The 24,732-nt window shown below is 45.2% G+C and overlaps 2 protein-coding genes across 2 annotated transcripts in view; one reads left to right on the top strand and one right to left on the bottom strand.

Moving 5' to 3' along the window:
• Positions 1-24,732, bottom strand: part of pkp3a (plakophilin 3a) — a 486,421-nt gene that overhangs the window by 399,419 nt on the left and 62,270 nt on the right. The window lies entirely within an intron of this gene.
• Positions 931-24,284, top strand: sigirr (single immunoglobulin and toll-interleukin 1 receptor (TIR) domain; the record flags this gene model as incomplete). Its single annotated transcript, XM_079502246.1, has 10 exons — positions 931-940; positions 2,608-2,922; positions 3,681-3,909; positions 5,010-5,137; positions 15,852-15,992; positions 18,648-18,791; positions 19,218-19,320; positions 20,654-20,804; positions 21,186-21,381; positions 23,948-24,284. 10 exons carry the CDS (start codon positions 931-933, stop codon positions 24,175-24,177), a joined length of 1,647 nt encoding a protein of 548 aa, XP_079358372.1. The 3' UTR covers positions 24,178-24,284.

Here is a 24,732-nt window from a genome sequence, read left to right on the forward strand (position 1 = left end):
ACACACACACACACACACACACACACAGCAGTAGCCTACTAGCCTACTGTGTTGGAGGATTTGTGTCTCCAAGAAGGAGTAACAGCACATCCCTGTGGACAGGAACAGAAATTACATTTAATACGTACATTTCACTGTAGTTTAACCATAGAGTTATGGATACCTCTTCATAAATAAACATGCTGCTAATATAATTGTATTCGTGATGCAATCGTGTTTTGTTTGCAAATCATGTCCTATTATAGTTAAGCTTTATTATTGTGTTATAGGCCTAAAGCCCTTTGGGGTATTGTTTGTAGTCTACTGTTTTTGTATTGTTTTTAATATGTGTGCTATTGTGTGCTATATGTGACAAATACTGCACTTTTACTCCGCTACAATTATATGAAAAATGTAGTTACTAATTTGTATAGATTTTGATTATCATCATAACAAGCTCACATGTAGCCTGAGCAGTTTCTGTGTGAGCACGCACGCACGCACGCGCGCACACACACACGCTCACACTCACACTCACTCACACACACACACGCACGCACGCACGCACGCACGCACGCACGCACACACACACACACACAGGTGAAGCATGATGCCGAGCAGGGCATCACGTGAGTGCCCCCTCAGCCAATAGGAGGCTCCGTCCCAGAAACAGGTCTTCCAGGTTTAGTGACTGTAACAAAAAAGAAAAGGGAAAGAAAAGCAAAACACAAGTTAAAAGTGAAATGTCCGCGGCGTAAACAAACGTTCGGGGTGTGCGATGCAGCGGCTCTAACTATAATATAAGCATGTTTTGTTCAGTTTAATCCGGATGAATAGAGAATTGTTCATTATATTTATGTAACTATTTATTAATGCACTGACAGAAGAATCATGGTGTTCGTGATGCTGTACTTGGGTCTACTATGGAGCTGCTGCTGCTACACACCCGCAATGACCGAGGGTAAAGTAGATATTTAACGCTTATTTTATTGCATTTTATTTTATTTTATTTCATTTCATTCATTACTTTTATAGGAGAGTCTTTCTCAAACATTTTCAAGTCACATCGAGATGTAGGCTATTGGCTATAGGCCTATTTTCTTTAGCCGTGATGGATCATATGGACCCATATGTGTGTAAAGATTGTTGTGCCAATATTTGTCGATATTGTTTTTCCCCGAAAATAGCAGGTAGATCTGCTATTTTAGAACAGACGAGGGGTAAAAAGATAATGTTTTTATTTATTTTTTTGTAGTTTTCATAATTCCAACACTTCATATGATTATTAAGTCTTAAAAAAGAGATTGAGGATGAGGTTTTTTGCTTCGTTTTGAACAGCAATGAAGTTGAGACTTGTGTTTATGAATTAGAATTATATTACACATTATAGGCTACTATATAGGCTTTGTTATTATTGTTGTGTAAATGGACTATAGCCTATACGGTCTATGTAGCCTATTTGGGTCAACTATAACTGCTATTGCTTTTAACCGAATAAACCTGACTTGACTTTGTATGATGATGAGTCATGTATTGGTCGTCGGTTTTGATGCGAAAATAATTAAGATGTGGACACGAGAATCACATGAGGTGACAGAAATGACGTGGCCACAGTCACATGAGCACCCCCTGGCGGCCAACAACAACAACACCATGCATGGACTTTGCTCTGCATGCTGCTGGGTTAATAAATAACAAACACAACTTGTGACTATTACAGGGGGAAATGTACTGCGTGCACTTTTTATGCTGGGCTTATGCCAGGGCTAGGCAGAAGTAGGCTACTCTACTTAAACCATTTGGACCTGATTGTAGTACAATTGTCTTCTAAATCCTAACAGTTTTCTGAAATACCTATGTTTCTATATCAGTGGTTTTCAAACTTATTCATGTCAAGGAGCCCCACAATAATATATATATATATATATATATATATATATATATATATATATATATAACGTTGTGTCCGTTTGGTTCCATTTGTACACCCTCAGAGTTAACTTAACATTGGTTTTACCATTTAAATTGGGGTCCCAGAGATAGAAATGCCATTAAATGGGGGTCCGTAGCCTTGCGTGTCAAACTGGGGGTGCTTGAAATTAAACGGGTTGAGAATCACTGCTAGAGCTGTAAAAATCCTCTCTTATGGGGGATCCCTGGCATACCTCTTCAAGTCTCTCTGCATTCTATGATCCTATGGTTTACTGAGACACTACACTGTCTCTCTGCATTCTATGATCCTATAGTTTACTGAGACACTACACTGTCTCTCTGCATTCTATGATCCTATAGTTTACTGAGACACTACACCGTCTCTCTGCATTCTATGATCCTATAGTTTACTGAGACACTACACCGTCTCTCTGAATTCTATGATCCTATCGTTTACTGAGACACTACACTGTCTCTCTGCATTCTATGATCCTATAGTTTACTGAGACACTACACTGTCTCTCTGCATTCTATGATCCTATAGTTTACTGAGGAGGCGTGCCAAAACAGTAGCCGTCATCAACCCACAGAATAACGACAAAACACCTACTGAGCTCATCGGTACTGTAGGTCAATATCTCAGTTGTATGGACCGGGGGCATCTTTTCTTCATGTCTTCTCTCACTGCGTGAACAGCCCAGAGCTGCATGGACGGGGGCATCTTCTCCGAGGAGGTGGTGGCCACGGAGCAGGGCTCTCCGTACCGCCTCAGCTGTGCCGCAGACGCCACGCAGGTCCAGAGCCACGGCCACCTGACCTGGACGAGAGGCTGTCGTCAGCTCCCCGCCCGCGAGGGGCCTGGGTCTTCCTCCGGGGGTCCTGTCCAGGTTTTGGATCCTCAGGAAGGGAATGCCGTCCTGGAGTTCCCCAGCCTCAGCCTCCGCGACGCGGGGAACTACACCTGCATGGTGAACCAGTCCGCCTGGATCACATTCCGCCTCGTCGTCAGAGGTAAGGCTTACAGATGGAGTGCCAAGGGCTTGTTGTTAAGACCTTAACAGAGGGGACTGACACACCTAGTAATTAGATAAACCTGGGTTGTGGTGAGCCTTTTGTTTTTCACGCTACGCGCCCACAACACCTGCCCTGCGTCACCCGCTCCACAACACCTGCCCCGTGTCACCCGCTCCACAACACCTGCCACGCCTCACCCGCTCCACAACACCTGCCCCGCGTCACCCAATCCACAACACCTGCCCCGCGTCACCCGCTCCACAACACCTGCCCCGCATCACCCAATCCACAACACCTGCCTCGCGTCACCCGCTCCACAACACCTGCCCCGCGTCACCCAATCCACAACACCTGCCCCGCGTCACCCGCACCACAACACCTGCCACGCGTCACCCGCACCACAACACCTGCCCCGCGTCACCCACACCACAACACCTGCCCCGCGTCACCCGCTCCACAACACCTGCCCCGCGTCACCCAATCCACAACACCTGCCCCGCGTCACCCGCACCACAACACCTGCCACGCGTCACCCGCACCACAACACCTGCCCCGCGTCACACGCACCACAACACCTGCCCCGCGTCACCCGCACCACAACACCTGCCACGCGTCACCCGCACCACAACACCTGCCACGCGTCACCCAATCCACAACACCTGCCCCACGTCACCCAATCCACAACAATCCACCACAAGTATTGATACTTTTACTTGAAGTAAATTAATTGAGTATTTTTTTCCCACCACTGTCAGAATCTCAGTGTTCTAAAGCGCCGATCTCCTGGAGCCCGGTGGAATCGGGCGGTCCGGTAACGGTGTGGGCCCGCCTGGGGGGGGCCGACCCCCCCACCACCCTGCGCTGTGATGCCCTGCTGCCCTGGGACCCCCAAGGATCGCCCTGTGATGACCTCACCTTCGCCTGGCTCAAAGATGGCCGCCCGCTGGCCAACGACACCATGCACCGTCACAACTCCTCGTCCAGGTGCATTTTGGACCAGTGTTGACTTTATTTAGTTTTCTTTAGTCATGGTCTTTTGAATAAAAATGTATTTAGTTTTAGTCACATTTTAGTCAGCTGAAAAGTGTTTGTGTAAGTCTAGTTTTAGTCGACTAAATATAAAATTAATAAAGGAGTAGGACAAAGGCTCTATGTCCTCCAGTCTATTATTGTCGGGCATATGGAATAATTTTGTTTTTATCCCAAAAGGCTTCTAAATCCTGACAGTTTTCTGAAACACCTATGTTTCTATGTCAGTGGTGCTCAACATTTTTCACGTCAAGGACCCCCAGAATTATCTACATTTGGCCGCAGACCCCCATCTGAAAATATGTAGTTCCAGGGAACCCCCCAGAAGCAAATATTATGAGTTAAAAACGTTTGCTCTGAAAGAATATATATTCAAAGATTTGCGCCACATTTTCACGATTTAAAAAAAAAAAGCAGATCTACAGTGCCACGCTACGAGCTTGTACATCTGCTGAAACCTCTAACAGGTCTCTTATTGGTGTATTTATATTGTAACAGGCCTCTTATTGGTTCATTTATATTATAACAGGTCTCTTATTGGTTCATTTATATTGTAACAGGTCTCTTATTGGTTCATTTATATTGTAACAGGTCTCTTATTGGTGTATTTATATTGTAACAGGCCTCTTATTGGTTCATTTATATTGTAACAGGTCTCTTATTGGTTCATTTATATTGTAACAGGTATCTTATTGGTTCATTTATAATGTAACAGGTCTCTTATTGGTGTATGTATATTGTAACAGGTCTCTTATTGGTTCATTTATATTGTAACAGGTCTCTTATTGGTTCATTTATATTGTAACAGGTCTCTTATTGGTTCATTTATATTGTAACAGGTATCGTATTGGTTCATTTATATTGTAACATGTCTCTTATTGGTTAATTTATATTGTAACAGGTCTCTTATTGGTGTATTTATATTGTAACAGGTCTCTTATTGGTGTATTTATATTGTAACAGGTCTCTTATGGTGTATTTATATTGTAACAGGTCTCTTATTGGTTAATTTATATTGTAACAGGTCTCTTATTGGTTCATTTATATTGTAACAGGTTTCCTGGTCCAGGGCGTCTCCAGGTATCCAGCACTCTGACACTGAGCCTCACAGAGAACACAGACTTTGGACTCTACAGCTGCAAGCTGAGGAACCTCAGCATCGATTACACCCTGCAGAGTAACGGTAAGAAATACCCATTACATCTACTGATTACACCCTGCAGAGTAACGGTACCAAATACTGATTACAACCTGCAGAGTAACGGTACCAAATACTGATTACATCTACTGATTACACCCTGCAGAGTAACGGTACCAAATACTGATTACATCTACTGATTACAACCTGCAGAGTAACGGTACCAAATACTGATTACATCTACTGATTACACCCTGCAGAGTAACGGTACCAAATACTGATTACATCTACTGATTACACCCTGCAGAGTAACGGTACCAAATACTGATTACATCTACTGATTACAACCTGCAGAGTAACGGTACCAAATACTGATTACAAGTTTACAACTATGACGTACTAACAGTCCGACTTGCAACAGTCCAACAACAACAACATGCATGGCCGGTTAAGATGCATGTGTGGCCGGTTAAGATGCATGCGTGGCCGGTTAAGATGCATGCGTGGCCGGTTAAGATGCATGTGTGGTCGGTTAAGATACATGTGTGGCCGGTTAAGATGCATGTGTGGCCGGTTAAGAATCACCCATGGCTCCCGACATGCGTGGCCGGTTTAGATGCAAATGTGGCCGGTTAAGATACATGTGTGGCCGGTTAAGATGCATGTGTGGCCGGTTAAGATGCATGTGTGGCCGGTTTAGATGCAAGTGTGGCCGGTTAAGATGCATGTGTGGCTGGTTAAAGGGACACTTCACCCTTTTTGCCAAAAAATATATATCAATGACGTTTATAAGATTTAGAACACTTTCCTGGCATTATTTTTTGTGTAATCTCTGGGTTTAGATATTTTAGATTAACGGGTGGCTCTGACGTCAGAGACACTCTTCCGTATTGCTACCGGACTACATTGTCTCCTCACACTGCAGCTAGACCAGCCCCAAAACACAGCCGTCACGGACACTGCGATTTGTTCCACCTACAACCTTCGTTGACCGCACCCCCACATGCGCATTTGTTATTGTGTTTGTGTCATGTCGCTGTCGTCAGCAGAGCAGCACCAGAGAGACGCGCTATGTTGCCACGAATCCCCCCCCCCCCCCAACTCTAGATGTATTATAATGATATGAAGTGACTTGCCATAAACCATCCATTAACTCCCCATTCATCCAATTTGCATCTGCTTGTATTAAACAACATTAAACTCACCAACATTGCAGCTGTAGGGAAAGCTTGAATATCCACTTTCAAACTGCAAAGCTTTTGTTTCATAAAAATCCACCGAATCTTTTTCCCACTCAGCTCTGCACTTAGTTTTTCTTCTTTTTTAGTTCTATCTCACTACTAGAACTTTCTGACTCTGAGGTAGATAAGATTTTTGGCTGTCAACAGCATCCATTTGTTTTTTCAATGTTGTGGACCGGAGCGTGGTGAAATAGTTGCTAAGATACGATACTGCATAGTGATTGGCTCTGCTGCATGCCTATGAAGAGTACTGACCAATGAGCTGAGCCTAGCGCCCTTCCAGACACCAGGTTCCAGTGTCTTGCTTTCCTGTTCCTATAGCTCAGTCGGCTGCCCCTTCTTATTACTGCATGGGAGCGAGTGACTGAGAATCACCATAACGCGCTGTCATTTTTCCACGAGACAAAAATACGGGATTAAGTGCGTCCCGTATCGGTTCATTACGGGACAGGTCTTTTAGTTGCCAAATACGGTACGATCGTATCTTAGCAACTATTTCACCACGCTCCGGTCCACAACATTGAAAAAACAAATGGATGCTGTTGACAGCCAAAAATCTTATCTACCTCAGAGTCAGAAAGTTCTAGTAGTGAGATAGAACTAAAAAAGAAGAAAAACTAAGTGCAGAGCTGAGTGGGAAAAAGATTCGGTGGATTTTTATGAAACAAAAGCTTTGCAGTTTGAAAGTGGATATTCAAGCTTTCCCTACAGCTGCAATGTTGGTGAGTTTAATGTTGTTTAATACAAGCAGATGCAAATTGGATGAATGGGGAGTTAATGGATGGTTTATGGCAAGTCACTTCATATCATTATAATAAATCTAGAGTTGGGGGGGGGGGGGGGGGGATTCGTGGCAACATAGCGCGTCTCTCTGGTGCTGCTCTGCGGACAACGGCGACATGACACAAACACAATAACAAATGCGCATGTGGGGGTGCGGTCAACGAAGGTTGTAGGTGGAACAAATCGCAGTGTCCGTGACGGCTGTGTTTTGGGGCTGGTCTAGCTGCAGTGTGAGGAGACAATGTAGTCCGGTAGCAATACGGAAGAGTGTCTCTGACGTCAGAGCCACCCGTTAATCTAAAATATCTAAACCCAGAGATTACACAAAAAATAACGCCAGGAAAGTGTTCTAAATCTTATAAACGTCATTGATATATATTTTTTGGCAAAAAGGGTGAAGTGTCCCTTTAAGATGCATGCGTGGCCGGTTAAGTTGCATGTGTGGCCGGTTAAGATGCATGCGTGGCCGGTTAAGATGCATGCGTGGCCGGTTAAGATGCATGCGTGGCCGGTTAAGATGCATGTGTGGCCGGTTAAGAATCACCCATGGCTCCCGACATGCGTGGCCGGTTTAGATGCAAGTGTGGCCGGTTAAGATGCATGTGTGGCCGGTTAAGATGCATGTGTGGCCGGTTAAGATGCATGTGTGGCCGGTTAAGATGCATGTGTGGCCGGTTTAGATGCATGTGTGGCCGGTTAAGATGCATGCGTGGCCGGTTAAGATGCATGTGTGGCCGGTTAAGATGCATGTGTGGCCGGTTAAGATGCATGCGTGGCCGGTTAAGATGCAAGTGTGGCCGGTTAAGATACTTGTGAGGCCGGTTAAGATGCATGTGTGGCCGGTTTAGATGCAAGTGTGGCCGGTTAAGATGCATGTGTGGCCGGTTAAGATGCATGCGTGGCCGGTTAAGATGCATGTGTGGCCGGTTAAGATGCATGTGTGGCCGGTTAAGATGCATGTGTGGCCGGTTAAGATGCATGTGTGGCCGGTTTAGATGCAAGTGTGGCCGGTTAAGATGCATGTGTGGCCGGTTAAGATGCATGTGTGGCCGGTTAAGATGCATGTGTGGCCGGTTAAGATGCATGTGTGGCCGGTTAAGAATCACCCATGGCTCCCGACATGCGTGGCCGGTTTAGATGCAAATGTGGCCGGTAAGATACATGTGTGGCCGGTTAAGATGCATGTGTGGCCGGTTAAGATGCATGTGTGGCCGGTTAAGATGCATGCGTGGCCGGTTTAGATGCAAGTGTAGCTGGTTAAGATACTTGTGTGGCCGGTTAAGATGCATGCGTGGCCGGTTAAGATGCATGTGTGGCCGGTTAAGATGCATGCGTGGCCGGTTTAGATGCAAGTGTGGCCGGTTAAGATACTTGTGTGGCCGGTTAAGATGCATGTGTGGCCGGTTTAGATGCAAGTGTGGCCGGTTAAGATGCATGTGTGGCCGGTTAAGATGCATGTGTGGCCGGTTAAGATGCATGTGTGGCCGGTTAAGATGCATGTGTGGCCGGTTTAGATGCATGTGTGGCCGGTTAAGATGCATGCGTGGCCGGTTAAGATGCATGTGTGGCCGGTTAAGATGCATGTGTGGCCGTTAAGATGCATGCGTGGCCGGTTAAGATGCAAGCGTGGCCGGTTAAGATACTTGTGTGGCCGGTTAAGATGCATGTGTGGCCGGTTTAGATGCAAGTGTGGCCGGTTAAGATGCATGTGTGGCCGGTTAAGATGCATGTGTGGCCGGTTAAGATGCATGTGTGGCCGGTTAAGATGCATGTGTGGCCGGTTAAGATGCATGTGTGGCCGGTTAAGATGCATGTGTGGCCGGTTTAGATGCAAGTGTGGCCGGTTAAGATGCATGTGTGGCCGGTTAAGATGCATGTGTGGCCGGTTAAGATGCATGTGTGGCACACACACACACACACACACACACACACACACACACACACACACACACACACACACACACACACACACACACACACACACACTGTTCGGTTATTTGGCGTTGTTGGGCCGAGGCTCCGACCAGCCCTGGTACTAGGCAGAGTTAAAGGACTAACACGCACAGTTGAACCAAATGCTCCCAATGATAGCTTATATTCGATGAACTCAAACGTGCATTTTATAGGGTTTTTATTAATTCATATTAATTAAACACTTTCAGTCATACATTCACACGTTCTGTTCACACTTCCCCTAACTTCCCCCAACACAAGATGAATTCAGTATCCCGGAATCTGGGTTACAGTCCTATTGGTACAATTCTATCTGCTCTGTCGGTAGGAGTTCTATCATTGGAACACTCTAAAACTCCCAGATCATGGTAAGCTTAGCTTGTCATTGTTGTTTCTCAGACTTAGTCATTAATCATGTGGTTTTAATTCTACCTTATCGTTAATCAGATGGTAATTGATCAACGATGGGGAGACAAGAACACAGATGACATTTGGTTACCATCTAAACATCATATTACATCAATTATTAATAATGTACAATTATATATCGCATAATACATTATAGCATATAATATATAGCAAATAATTACCGCTGGTCTCTGCCTAGACATGTATCACGTTCGATGGTATTTGGTGAATCTAATTTACACTTTGTGCCATACAGAATAGTCAATGCAGCCCTCTGACTGATCCCACCTCCATACTGACACTTTCAGCCAATCAGATCCCACAGACCATCCAGCTTGCACCTCTGGCTACAGCAGCTCCTATTACAGTCCCTGTAATGTCTAACTACTTTAAACTGCTTAGATTATTACAGGTATTTATCATTTAGCCTTTTTACCAACCCAATATATAATAGGTTATTTAGAACACATTTACACAATTGAAAGGGATTAAAGATAGGTTACTTCAATTATTGTATGTTCTATCCTGAGTTGACTCTCCCTGTGAAAGGAGTCAATAATGGCCTGTCTTCCAACAGGAGAAGGGCCGTAAAAACCCCCAATGGAATGTGGAATGGAATGTGGGGACCTGAGCTCTCTCATCCACTCAATCTGACCCAATATATAATTTCTCATTATGAGTACAAATCTCGCACACCCATAATTATCCAAACACCCCTCACGTTTCAGTTATGAAAATTGATATGGTCATTCATTTTCCATAAACTGAAAGATTATTTTTGATATTAATTTTTTCGGAAATATTATTTTTTGATATTTGGGCGCATGCCATTTTTAGTAATTTCGGAACCTGTTAAATAATACTGGATCCACATACTGAAGTTATAACATTATACAACTTTGAAAAACACATTAAAATAAACACAACCCATTAACTGCATAAATCAATAAACAATGAAAATAATAAAAGGTTTACATGCGTCGATATCGTGGACATTTTTTGTAATTATCCCAACGCACCCTTAAGTATTAAATTCAGTTACAGCTAATCAAACTTATGTATACTTGTTGTAATAATGTGATACAGTGCATCTCCACTTTGTAGGAGAGAAGCTTTTTCATGTCATGTCAGTTAGGGGTTACCTAACTGACATGAACTTTTGGTCACCTCTGTCCGTTTAACCTTATGGCTGTTTGCCTGGACAAAGCTTCAGACTTATCTAAACAACCCCCTTGGTTTGAGGAAGAAGGACAGTTTATTTTCCACACAAGACTGGTTCCTTATCTTTAAGAAAACATTCTTCCTGCGCTCCCCCCACCTGAAACGACTCTTTTGGTTGCAGAATGGGGCCCAGTTGGTAAACACATGTTCAAACAAAGCAGTTTATTACCCCTGGTAGTTTCCTGTTAGGAACTTCAAATTGTGATTTTAACAAAATAACAACTTGGTGTCATTTACTTCTTTGGATTTTTTAATTTGACTTTAACAAAAGCAACCCAATTGAAAATTGCAAACCCTTGCAACATTTGAACCACATTATGTGTCTTTCACACATGCAGTCTTTGTGCCTGTGTGTGTGATAGTTTGTGCGCGCGCGCCCACGCGTTCACGCACAAAACCCACTTGCACTTTGAGAGACAATGTTCCCCCCTCCCAATCGAAGGAAACTTAATCATTTTACCAGCATTCTTTTTTACCTTTGTCCATAAGGACTTAATTGGCACAAATTAAATCCATTTACCTGTAACTTGTTATTGTACAGATATAATGAACCCACATACATCATCACATTTATATGCACTGGTAGACACACATCTCGTCTGTGAGTGTGTGTGTGCGTGCGCGTGCGTGTGTGTGTGTGTGTGTGTGCTGTTTGTGACATCTTGTTGTCACTGACCCCAATTGTTCCCTGCTGTAGGAACAAAATGGGTGGAGAAGCATTTCACATGCTACTCTCCTGTCCCAGTTCTGATCTCGCTGGCATGAAAGCGTTCTTCCATGGTCTCGTTCCTTTTTCAGGATCAATCAGAAAAGGCGTTATTGTGGCCTTGTTTTCAGCCGCTTTACAAACTCGACACAACAAATGTGTCGACACTGCGGTTTTCTGTACCAGACTGGACTTTGCCATTCCCGGTTTGCCACCCTTCACGGGGGCAATCTTCGGGTGACCCCTCACGAAAGTCACCCCAGGGTGCTTGGCGTGTGTGTCATGCACCTCCCCCACCGCCTCTTGAACGCGTGGACTGGCACCAGTAATGCCACAAATCACGCTCGGCGTTTCTGTGGTGAGAAGATTTGATGACTCGTCGGCCTTGCCCACGCCGTTTGTGGGCATGGCTCTGCTGATGAACGGTGAGGCGTAGGCAGCCTCCAGTTCCTCCTCCGGAAGGCCGCTCACCTGTTCCGCTCCCGTTGACAGCTCTGCCTCTGCTGTCGGTTCTGCTTGTCCAACGTCGATGTTCGGCGATTCCTCCTCTGTTGAAGGCTGCGGAACTGCGTGGTTCACAGGTGCGACGTCTGCCGCTCGTTGGTTTCCCTCAGCTCTGCCCGTAGCTGCTCTTGGCCTGCTACGGTGCTGACTGAGGGCTTGTCCTGTCGTGGGTTCGTTGCCCACGGTAGAGGGCTCTGGCTTCCCTGCATGGATACTGCAGGCACCAGGCTCTTCCGTTGTGACAGGCTCCATCTGCTCCCAGCCCGGATGACTGGTAGCCCTGTCTCTTCGCCCCTCTGGGGCGGTCCCGGTCCCCGCTGGCACCGTCTCCGCTCCGCCCGTCTCTGCGCTGGCGAAGGGGTCCGTGATGTCACGTCTCGTGACGTCTGGTGCTGCGTCTGCGGGCTGGATGCCCCTCTTCTCTGGGGCTCCTATGTTCCTGCTCTCTGCAGGACACTCACAGAGGCCTGCTGTGACGACACCTCTGGCTACCCTGTCATTCTCCTGACAGATAGCAGCCCTGATTAAACGGTATCTTTCACTGTTGTACTGTTTAACATATAAATTCAGTAATTCATTTTCTATGTGTGCGAGTCTATCTTCGTTTTGTTCCTGAAGGATCATCTCGTAATCTACTGACGCGTCTATCACAGCGTCCATCGCCCTGTCCAGCTCAGCAAAACTTTCAGTTATCTCGCTGGATGAACCCCTGTCCATACAAAGATCCACCCTATAGGTTGTGCTATCAAACATAGCTTGAGCCTGTGAGCTCTGTATCTTTAAAGAAGCCATTTTTCCACCCCCTCTGTCCCTCCCTTTAACAAACAGTACAGGAACTAATTGGACTGGGTTAGTGGTTTAGTCGACTTTCACAAATCATTCATTCACTCAAGTAAATGGTTAGTTTTTTGGCCCAGCTTTAATTAGCGGACTCTGACATTATTTCTACTCAGAGAAGCCCATACTTCCCTACCAAATAAACCTTTTTATACTATAACCTTTTTATATTATATAGATTATATATAATATAAGTATATAGATTTATATTGGCCGTGGGCGGTCAAACTCTTAGCCTTCCGTTAAACCTGGATTACAGGTTTTGCTAGATGCGTCACGCAACAGTTATTATAGACACGCCCTTCCTTTATGCGCACTTCAAAGCACGCTTTCAGCGTTAAACATTATTGACTGGTAAGATTATTACATCGCCTTTAATGCTGAGTTTAGAACCCTATTTTGTTCTAAACATGTATCACCGCTATTAATTACGCTTTGGTAGACTATACCGCATGACAGTAATTACCAGTCCCCCTGCACTGTCTCAGCACATTGGGACATTTATGACAGAAAGAGGAATTTCCCCCCACATGCACTAAATTGCTGTTCTCCTTGGTGCGGTCTCAGCACCCAGAAAGAAAACACTTTTATTGTGGTTACTATAAAAAGCACCTCTCTTGGTTTAAACGACCGGTGTCTTATCCGGTCTCAATTAAACTTTATGTTTGGTTACAAATAGTCTTTGGTAATCAGTTTCCTAAACTGACCGTCGATTAGGACTCTGCCTTATCGAACAATGACTCCCAAACTATTGTTAAACCCGCAGTCACTTGTGGCTTACGGTTTTAACAGCTGTTTTTCCCATGGCCCCATAACCACATGAAAACAGTTTAACGGTGCCGCGTAGTTAGTAGCACAAATCAAACGGCATGCCGTCACGGCAGCATCTATAGTTGATTTAATCCTGTGGATACTACGACTGCGGCATGCGCTGCTATCAACGCACGGCTTGAATTTCAGTTGAATACACGTCACACCAGACAACCACAATCAAACGGGGTGCCGTCTTTCGGCCCCAATTCTGTCTGATTTAATCCTGTGGTTATCAGTGTGGCACGATTCAACTCTGTGTGCTGGTCCCAACGCACAGTAATTTATCTTTGTTATATTGTGGTCACTTTAGTGACTATACACCGATCTACGCTGTTTAATTTAACAGCACGGCAACTGAATAAAGTCAAACCGTCTCAGTTGAACTATATTCTGAATTACAACAACTTTAAATTGCAGATCCCTTTAGGGACTGCTATTTAAAGCCCTTTACAACGCGGTAGCAATTTAAACTGTAATATGTCAAACGGTTTCGGTTCAGACTATATTCTATCTTAAATATGCCCGGGCGCGTGTATAGCTGCACGCTGCTCCCAGCGCACGGCACTTTCTCTCTGTTCAAACTAGGCACTTTTAGTGGCTCTATGGTTTAAACAGTTCGCTCGGCGGCGAATTAACTTTCGCTCGGCGGCGAATTACTGTGCACTGATCCCAATGCACAGCACAACTGCCTTTAAATTGCGGTCACTTTAGTGACCACTAATTTAAAGTTCTTTAAACGCGGTAGCGATTGAAACCATAATATGTCCAAACGGTCTCAGTTTAGGCTATATTATGCTTCCAAACCGCCCGGCCGTGATCCAAGCCGTGCGCTGATGCGCACGGTACAGATCTTGTCGCTGCCCGCAGCGATTTACACTAGCAATATGTCTAGATTATAGGCTATTACTAGTCAAACCGCCCGGCCGCGATTTAAACTGTGCGCTGATGCGCACGGTACAAACTTGTTTAAGTCACGCCACGTCAGTGACGCACTATGATTTAAAACTGTAATATGCCTAGATTATAGGCTATATTACGCTACAAATCGCGTGCACTTTAGTGCACAGCGAATTAAAACTGTTCGGTTATTTGGCGTTGTTGGGCCGAGGCTCCGACCAGCCCTGGTACTAGGCAGAGTTAAAGGACTAACACGCACAGTTGAACCAAATGCTCCCAATGATAGCTTATATTCGATGAACTCAAACGTGCATTTTATAGGGTTTTTATTAATTCATATTAATTAAACACTTTCAGTCATACATTCACACGTTCTGTTCACACTTCCCCTAACTTCCCCCAACACAAGATGAATTCAGTATCCCGGAATCTGGGTTACAGTCCTATTGGTACAATTCTATCTGCTCTGTCGGTAGGAGTTCTATCATTGGAACACTCTAAAACTCCCAGATCATGGTAAGCTTAGCTTGTCATTGTTGTTTCTCAGACTTAGTCATTAATCATGTGGTTTTAATTCTACCTTATCGTTAATCAGATGGTAATTGATCAACGATGGGGAGACAAGAACACAGATGACATTTGGTTACCATCTAAACATCATATTACATCAATTATTAATAATGTACAATTATATATCGCATAATACATTATAGCATATAATATATAGCAAATAATTACCGCTGGTCTCTGCCTAGACATGTATCACGTTCGATGGTATTTGGTGAATCTAATTTACACTTTGTGCCATACAGAATAGTCAATGCAGCCCTCTGACTGATCCCACCTCCATACTGACACTTTCAGCCAATCAGATCCCACAGACCATCCAGCTTGCACCTCTGGCTACAGCAGCTCCTATTACAGTCCCTGTAATGTCTAACTACTTTAAACTGCTTAGATTATTACAGGTATTTATCATTTAGCCTTTTTACCAACCCAATATATAATAGGTTATTTAGAACACATTTACACAATTGAAAGGGATTAAAGATAGGTTACTTCAATTATTGTATGTTCTATCCTGAGTTGACTCTCCCTGTGAAAGGAGTCAATAATGGCCTGTCTTCCAACAGGAGAAGGGCCGTAAAAACCCCCAATGGAATGTGGAATGGAATGTGGGGACCTGAGCTCTCTCATCCACTCAATCTGACCCAATATATAATTTCTCATTATGAGTACAAATCTCGCACACCCATAATTATCCAAACACACACATTAACCTTCATGAAGAAGAATTCTCACTGACACACTGTGTGTGTGTGTGTGTGTGTGTGTGTGTGTGTGTGTGTGTGTGTGTGTGTGTGTGTGTGTGTGTGTGTGTGTGTGTGTGTTTCAGGCCAGCTGAGCCACACGGCCGCGGTCATCGCTGCGCTGGTGCTGACCGTCTGCCTGCTCGTCTCTGCCGTCCTGTACTCCTGGTGTCACCTGGACGTCAAGCTGTGGTACAGGAACGCCTATGGAGAACACCAAGTCAACGGTGAGACTTACACTACAACTATTTAACCCATTCTGAACGGGAACCCCTTTTGGTGTTTTAATTCTTTCTTTCCCAAGTCCGTATATATATATATATACGTACGTCGACGCTAGGTGGCGTCATATCCCAAGTCTGTATATATACGTACCCCAACGTGGACTCCGTCTATATAATGGTTGATGCCTACGGAAGCCTTTAACATTGGTCCGGTTCCCATAGCAACGCCCCACTGTTCCAACTATGGGATTGCATATATATATATTATCAGTGCACAGCAGGGGTAGGGAAGATTTTCAAACAGTCATAACTCTTCTTCTAAAATCGCTGTCCTTGGTGGGTTTTCTGCCATCCACATTTCGGAAAAATCGTGAAAATGTGCAAATCTTTGAATATATATTCTTTCAGAGCGAACGTTTTTAATTCAAATCTTTGGGGGGTCCCTGGAACATGTTTGCAGATGGGGGTCGGCGGCCAATTACAGATATTTTTGGGGGTCCTTGACATGAAAATGTTTGAGAACCACTGACATAGAAACATGGGGTTTTTCAGAAAACTGATTTAGAAGACGGTGAGAGTTACAGTTACAACTATAGAATATTAATCCATTTAGACCTGAGGCCGATTAAATCTAAATTCTGACAGTTTTCTGAAAAAACCCATGTTTCTGTCAGTGGTTCTCAACCTTTTTCAAGTCAAGGACCCCCAAAAATTATATGTAATTGGCCGCCGACCCCCGTCTGAAAATATGTTCTTCCAGGGACCCCCCCCCCCCCCCCCCCCCCCCAAAAGCAAAGATATGGGTTAAAAACGTTCACTCTGAAAGAATATATATTCAAAGATTTGTGCCACGTTTCCACGATTTTTCAAAAACAGCAGATCCACAAGCTCGTAACGCGGCACTCAGTGCTGCGCTATGAGCTTGTAGATCTGCTATTTTTCAACAGCTAAAGCATAACATAATGCTTAAAACACAAAAAGGAGTTTCCGTCCTCGCGTAGCGATACAAATACTACTGCGACTGCGTGGATACTAGTCTCGTCCCTCTCAGTGTACGATTTTTTTTCCCACAAAGTCCCGCCCCATATTTGCATACTGGGCCCTGGTTGGTTATAGCCTGGTTCCAGATGAATCTGGTTGGCTTGTCACCACTTCGGCCGTAAAGTCCTCCCACTATTGGAGAGGGGCCAGACTTGCATTGAGAGGGGCCAGACTTAATCAGCCTGGGGCGATATGCATTGAGAGGGGCCAGACTTAATCAGCCTGGGGCGATATGCATTGAGAGGGGCCAGACTTAATCAGCCTGGGGCGATATGCATTGAGAGGGGCCAGACTTAACCTGCCTGGGGCGATATGCATTGAGAGGGGTCAGACTCAATCTGCCTGGGGCGATATGCATTGAGATGGGCCAGACTTAACCTGCCTGGGGCGATATGCATTGAGAGGGGCCAGACTTAATCTGCCTGGGGCGATATGCATTGAGAGGGGCCAGACTTAACCTGCCTGGGGCGATATGCATTGAGAGGGGCCAGACTTAATCTGCCTGGTGCGATATGCATTGAGAGGTGCCAGTCTTAATCTGCCTGGGGCGATATGCATTGAGAGGGGCCAGACTTAAAGTTCGCTAGAACTATTGAATATTAACTGACTGATGCCTACATCGCTCTGTGTTTCAGATGGGAGACGGATGGCTACATCTCTCTGTGTTTCAGATGGGAAGCTGACGGATGCCTACATCTCTCTGTGTTTCAGATTGGAAGCTGACGGATGGCTACATCTCTCTGTGTTTCAGATGGGAAGCTGACGGATGCCTACATCTCTCTGTGTTTCAGATGGGAAGCTGACTGATGCCTACATCGCTCTGTGTTTCAGATGGGAAGCTGACTGATGCCTACATATCTGTGTTTCAGATGGACTGATGCCTACATCTCTGTGTTTCAGATGGACTGATGCCTACATCTCTGTGTTTCAGATTGACTGATGCCTACATCTCTCTGTGTTTCAGATGGGAAGCTGACTGATGCCTACATCTCTGTGTTTCAGATTGACTGATGCCTACATCTCTCTGTGTGTCAGATGGGAAGCTGACTGATGCCTACATCTGTGTTTCAGATTGACTGATGCCTACATCGCTCTGTGTTTCAGATGGGAAGCTGACTGATGCCTACATATCTGTGTTTCAGATGGACTGATGCCTACATCTCTGTGTTTCAGATGGACTGATGCCTACATCTCTGTGTTTCAGATTGACTGATGTCTACATCTCTCTGTGTTTCAGATGGGAAGCTGACTGATGCCCACATATCTGTGTTTCAGATGGGAAGCTGACTGATGCCTACATCTCTGTGTTTCAGATGGGAAGCTGACTGATGCCTACATCTCTGTGTTTCAGATGGGAAGCTGACTGATGCCTACATCTCTGTGTTTCAGATGGGAAGCTGACTGATGCCTACATCTCTCTGTGTTTCAGATGGGAAGCTGACTGATGCCTACATCTCTGTGTTTCAGATGGGAAGCTGACTGATGCCTACATATCTGTGTTTCAGATGGGAAGCTGACTGATGCCTACATCTGTGTTTCAGATGGGAAGCTGACTGATGCCTACATCTCTGTGTTTCAGATGGGAAGCTGACTGATGCCTACATCTCTGTGTTTCAGATGGGAAGCTCTACGACGCCTACATCTCCTACGTGAACAACGAGTACGACAGGAAGTTCGTTCACTTCATCTTCAAACCACACCTGGAGAATAAACTGGGCCACCGAGTGCACCTGAACGACAACGACATACTACCTGGAGCAGGTTGGTTTCTGTACTGGCACTGCACTGCACTGCACTGCACTGCACTGCACTGCACTGCACTGCACTGCACTGCACTGCACTGCACTGCACTGCACTGCACTGCCCTGCACTGCACTGCACTGCACTGCACTGCACTGCACTGCCCTGCACTGGCACTGCACTGCACTGCACTGCCCTGCATTGCACTGGCACTGCACTGCACTGCACTGCACTGCACTGCACTGCACTGCACTGCACTGCACTGGCAGTTTCTACCTCACTCAGGGGTTGAAAAAGGGGTTGAATTTTCTTTTTCTGAACATTTTGACCTGGAAATGATTATGACGATCGTATAAAAAAAGATTGTGAGATTATATTTTTTGCTTTAATCCGTGTGTGTGTGTGTGTGTGTGCGTGTGCGTGTGCGTGTGTGTGTGTGTGTGTCAGATCCCTCTGCAGAGCTGCTGATGAACATCAGTCGGTGTCGTCGCCTCGTGGTGGTTCTGTCTCACGCCTACCTGCAACAGGACTGGTGTCAAACCCACTTCAGGTAATAGTAATAATATGAATAACCAGTAGGACGCCTAAGTGCGAGGTCGCGTGCATGCATCCGCCTGGGTGCAGACTGCGGGGCGAGCACTGGTGCTTTGGCACAGGGGGGTCAGATCAACATATGGAATGAATTCTGTACTGGCCATATATGGAGCGTGTCTTGAGTGTACAGGGTTTGATGAGGTCAGATCAACATATGGAACGTCAGAACATGTCAGCTCCATATATGGAGATCTAAGGGTGGCAGCGGTGTCTTTAATTTCCGGGCCTGTTTGAGAACTGTAGTTTTCGCCCGCTGCCGGGCGTGGCTGCACTAATAACTTCGGGGCGGGCCCGCCTAGAGTTTAAATGGACAGGTATCAGTCAAAAGGGAGACATCAAAGAGGAAGGATGGATGGGGAAGGATCAACATATGGAATGTCAGAACAGGTCAGCTCAGGTTTGAGGTCAGATGTAGAGTTGCTGGCCAATATTGATGATGTCCATCCCTGATGATGTCACGTGATGTCACGAGTGTGTGACCAACCAAACGACTGACTGACTGACTGACTGACTGACTGACTGACTGACTGACTGGCTGGCTGGCTGGCTGGCTGGCTGGCTGGCTGACTGACTGACTGACTGGCCGACCAACCGACGGGAAATGACGGGAAATGCACTATTATATAGTAAATGCGACCTGCTGTCTCATATAATATATTGCGTGAAAACCTGTCCTGATAATATGGAGCGCCGGCCATGGTGTTTTGCGACGTAGCCCGAACCAATCAAATTAAAATAACTAAATAACCAATAAATAGTAGCGTGTATAGATATTTCAACCAATACAAGTTTTGGGGGCAAATGGAGACTCTGCGAACGAATATATGAGGGGTGGACGACGTTGTCATTCTAATTAGTGATGCACCCAATATTCGGCCGCAGAAAATATTTGGCAGAAAATGGCTAAAAATGCATTTTCGGCCTATTCGGTTTTTGGCCCGAATTGGCAGAAAATATATCACCGAATAGTGTATGCAATTAATGCATTCAAATCAGGTACCTTTAAGGTACAGCCATGACAGCAATGGTAGGAAAAAAGATATATAATATTAATCATATTCGGATAATTGGTATTCGGGTTTTCGGCCAACTGTTTCCTATATTCGGTTTCGGCCAAGAATTTCCCTTTCGGTGCATCCCTAATTATAATCCCTTCATGGTGTTTCAGTAGTGCGAGGTGATGTGACGTAAAATAATGGACCCATAATGTTAACACATGTGTTGTTGTGTATCATCATGTTGGAACTGGTCCATAATGTTAACACATGTAATGTATTGTTGTGTATCAGACAGGGTGTGCTACACATGTTGGAACTGGTCCAGAAGCCTGTCTTCATCCTATTGGACGGTCAGGTCAAACACATGAGGTCAGAGGTCAAGGTGACCCTCAAAGAGCTGCACCACCGTCTGACCTTTCTGACCTGGAGGCACAACTCTGTGGTACGCACGCACACGCAGTCACGCACGCACGCACGCACGCACGCACGCACGCACGCACGCACGCACGCGCACACAAACAGTTTTAGGCATAGTTTTACTGAGGTTAGGTTTAGGAATAGTTCAAATAGTTAAACGCGCTACGTCCAACCAGGGAAACTGGTTGGACGTAGCGCGGACACAAGGAGCAACTTGGACACTCATGCTTGAAGGAAGCATGCATGAGTTCAAGTCCGTTGCTCTCCCCAGGTTGGCGGAGGGTGTGTAGAGCCCAGGATAACATTAGATAATTGACACAGGGGTGAAAAATGGGTTACAAAATTGTGGGATAAAAAATATTTTTAAAAAGAAATGTACTTTTAACTGTGCTTGTGATTGGTGCAGACTCCTGCCTCGGTGTTCTGGAAGGAGCTGGCGTTGTCCATGCCCCGAGGCAGGGTGGTCCTCCAGCGCCGGGGGGGGGCAGGAGGAGGAGGAGACCCCCAGACCCTCCTCCACGACGACAAGGACCCCATCCTCACCCTGGAACCCCCGGACTACCTGGACTGTAGGGCGGACACCCACCCGTCTGGAGACCTGGGTAAATATGCATGTTTGGATGTATAATGGGTGCAATGCATCCATTGCAGTGTGGCCCAAGGGTAGGCATGGCCCACCTGCGCTCTGGCCAATGGAGAGCGACGTTGCTACGTGGGCAGCATAACATTGTGTCTATGGGGCATGTACTTTTTAAATAACCAATAACTTGCTCGATTTTCATCCGATTTTCAAACGGTTTGGTTTGTTATAAACGTCATAGACGTCTGCATACTTACATGCTTATATACGACGTTCATATCAAAAACAAAATTAAGCAGATAAGCATCCTGAATCATAGCCACGTTGACAACGTTTGTAAGAAACCAACCCGTTTGTAAATCCGTCAAGATTTGAGGGAGCTATGACTGTTTGCCATTGAACATACTGTACTGTAGCCCCTCAGCAAGATGGCCGCCGGGTGAACTACGTCAGAGACTCCGCCTTGAGCCATCTAGCCTTTATGTCTATGATTGAGGCTACCTAAAGCCCAAACCACACCAATGGGTCGCCATGCATTGCAACTCCTTGCAACCACACGGTTGCGAGTAGATGCGTGTAGACGCATGTAGTTGCAAGCAACCATTGCATTGAGCCAATTGAATCACGTGGGTCAACTTGCCTCGACATGCAACACACCGCTGGGACGAACGCTAAAACCGTTTTGTTGCATCTCTCGACCCATTGGTGTGGTTTGGGGACAGGAGAGCGTGTGTGATCCCTGGCACACTGGCATGAGTGTGAGAGAGAGGTTTTTTTCTTTCAAAATGTAGTATTCAATAAAGTGCAGTCAGTTAACAGACGTACTGCTTGTGACGTAACGCTCCGCCATAAGGAATCTCCTGGCGGATTGATCTGTCAGAAAAGCTTTATTATTGATACAAAACCGGATCGCTGATTTCTATTTTTGCATTATTATTTTGGCTTGGCCTTTCCTTCTTTAGCGATCCTAGACCGGGTTGCGCAACCTCGCCCCCCGCCCACATCCCATTTATCTTGATGATTATGGCGTACAGCTCATGCAAATCCAGAAATCCTATCCCAATGAATTACGAGACCACTAAAACAAATATTTTATTTAAACGAGAAATGTCGACCATCTGAAAAGTATATTAATGTATGCAGTTAATACTTGGTCCAGACAAATCATTTCATCAATGGGGCGTGGCATGGAGGTGATCAGCCAGTGGCACTATTGAGGTGTTATGGAAGCCCGCAGGTTTGCTTTGATAACAGCCGTAAATTAATTTGTATTGTTCAGTCTTATGTCTCACACCTTCCTCTTGACAATACAACCTAGATTCTGTGCAGGGTTCAGGTCAGGCCAGTTGGCTGGTCAGTTAAGCACAGTAATGCCATGGTCAGTAGACGAAATGAAAGCCTGGGTATCGAGGCTAGTACACCAGTTACTAGTAGTTTTGGCTCTGTGGGCAGGTGCCAAGTCGAACTGGAAGGGAAAATTAGCATCTCCATGAAGCTTGTCAACATACTGAAGCACAATGTACTCTAAAAAGATGGCTGTGTTGAAACCAGCGTTTTCACTGTCAGTGGATCAACACCATAGCAGATAACATGGCCTAAATCATCACTGTGTTTTGTCATGTCCAGAGTCTCAACACAACCATCTATTGATATTTTACAGCACTGTGTGCCTCCGTACATTGACAAGCTTTATGTTGATGCTGATCTTCCTTTTCCAGCAGCGTGTGTTGAGACTCTGGACATGACAAAACACATTGCCATACCACTTGCCCTAGCCTCAGCGACCTTACAGGCGTATGTATGCAAAGGCTCAATTTATGTAATTTAGATAGCCTTTTATGTAGACATAGCACTCATAGTTCCATAATATAGATATTCCACTGTTAGACGCGATGTTAGGTTCTCAGCTTGCTTTTGATTCTTGATGACTATTTCTATGTATTTGATGCATTACCATGTGTTGTTCTTGCTTAGTGTAAATCGCTCTGGATTAACACTTTGACAGCGGCTAATTGTTTAATCCAGGGTTCCACCATGCGTAATACGCTAAACCTGCTATTTGTTTTATGTGTTTAATTCGCCGTATTTTAACACGTTGCCGGCATAACCCGCATTCCCACGCTATTTAATCAAATATTCTACGCTGCCTAGATTGTTTTATTACCTTTGCAGCATACGCCAAAGTATTTGCGCTTTTGATCCATGAAAAAACGCTAGTAAACACTCCCAGCATTTGCTATTGAGCCGACAAAAAAGCCACTTCCTTGATCCGGGTCACAAACAAAGAGCAAAGTGAGCCAAGATTGTCCCTACCCCCTCGTTCACTTGCATTGGGCTCAATTTCCCAGAAGCCGTAGCAGCAGAGCATGGGTTGATTTCCGGTTTCGTCATCATAACGTGACGGCCTCGTCACCAGGTCCGCGACAAAGCCGCAGTTTCTTTTTAATTATTAAGAGTGTGCTGAATGCCTAAATTGTAATTCAGGGGGTGCAGTGGATGAAAAAGTAATTTCCAGGAAGGTGACCTGAGCCAGAACCTACAGGTTAGACTCTAACGGTTAGAGAACCTCTGCTCCGTTTGTCCCTCAGGACTGCGTCTCCCGGTCTACAAGGCCTTGACCTCCATGACCTCCAGAGCTCCCGTCCTGCCTGCCGCTCCGCTGAACGCGCTGCCCGTAGCGGCCATGACCTCCGACCCCCGACCCATACCGGTGACCTCCGACCCCAGGCCCTACGAGGTGGACGTGTCCGACCTGGGTTTGCGCAGCTACGCCGCGCGGACAGACTTCTACTGCCTGGTCAGCGACAAGGACATGTGACCAGTGGTGGAAAAAGTACTTGTTAGTACTTGTTTTAAGAAATTGTTTTACTTAAGTAAAAGTACCAATACTGCAATTTAGAAGTACTTCGTTACAAGTAAAAGTACGGAATTGTAAATGTACTTGAGTAAAAGTACAAAAGTATCAGCATCAAAATGTACTTAAAGCACTAACAGTAAAAGTATTCATATTGCAGAATGTCCCAATACACAAGTTCAAAATGTGTAGCTCTCAATGCGTCGCAACGCGGCACATTGAGATCTTGTAGATCGTCTATTTTCAAATGGCCGAAATGTATAGGGGTTGAAGTGGTTAATGTATGTTTTCTAATCAAAATGTAAATCGCCAAAGTAACTAGTAACTAAAGTTTTCAAATAATTGTAGTGAAGTAGAAGTACAAATTTTGGCTCCGAGATGTAGTGGAGTAGAAGTAAAAGTATTGGAAATTGGAAATACTCAAGTAAAGTGCAAATACCTCAAAATTGTACTTAGTTACTTTCCACCACTGCATGTGTCCACATGTCATCTTCATGTTTCCATGATGTCATCCGATAC

Source organism: Electrona antarctica (assembly GCF_951216825.1).
Source record: "Electrona antarctica genome assembly, chromosome: 5".
Classification (NCBI taxonomy): domain Eukaryota; kingdom Metazoa; phylum Chordata; class Actinopteri; order Myctophiformes; family Myctophidae; genus Electrona; species Electrona antarctica.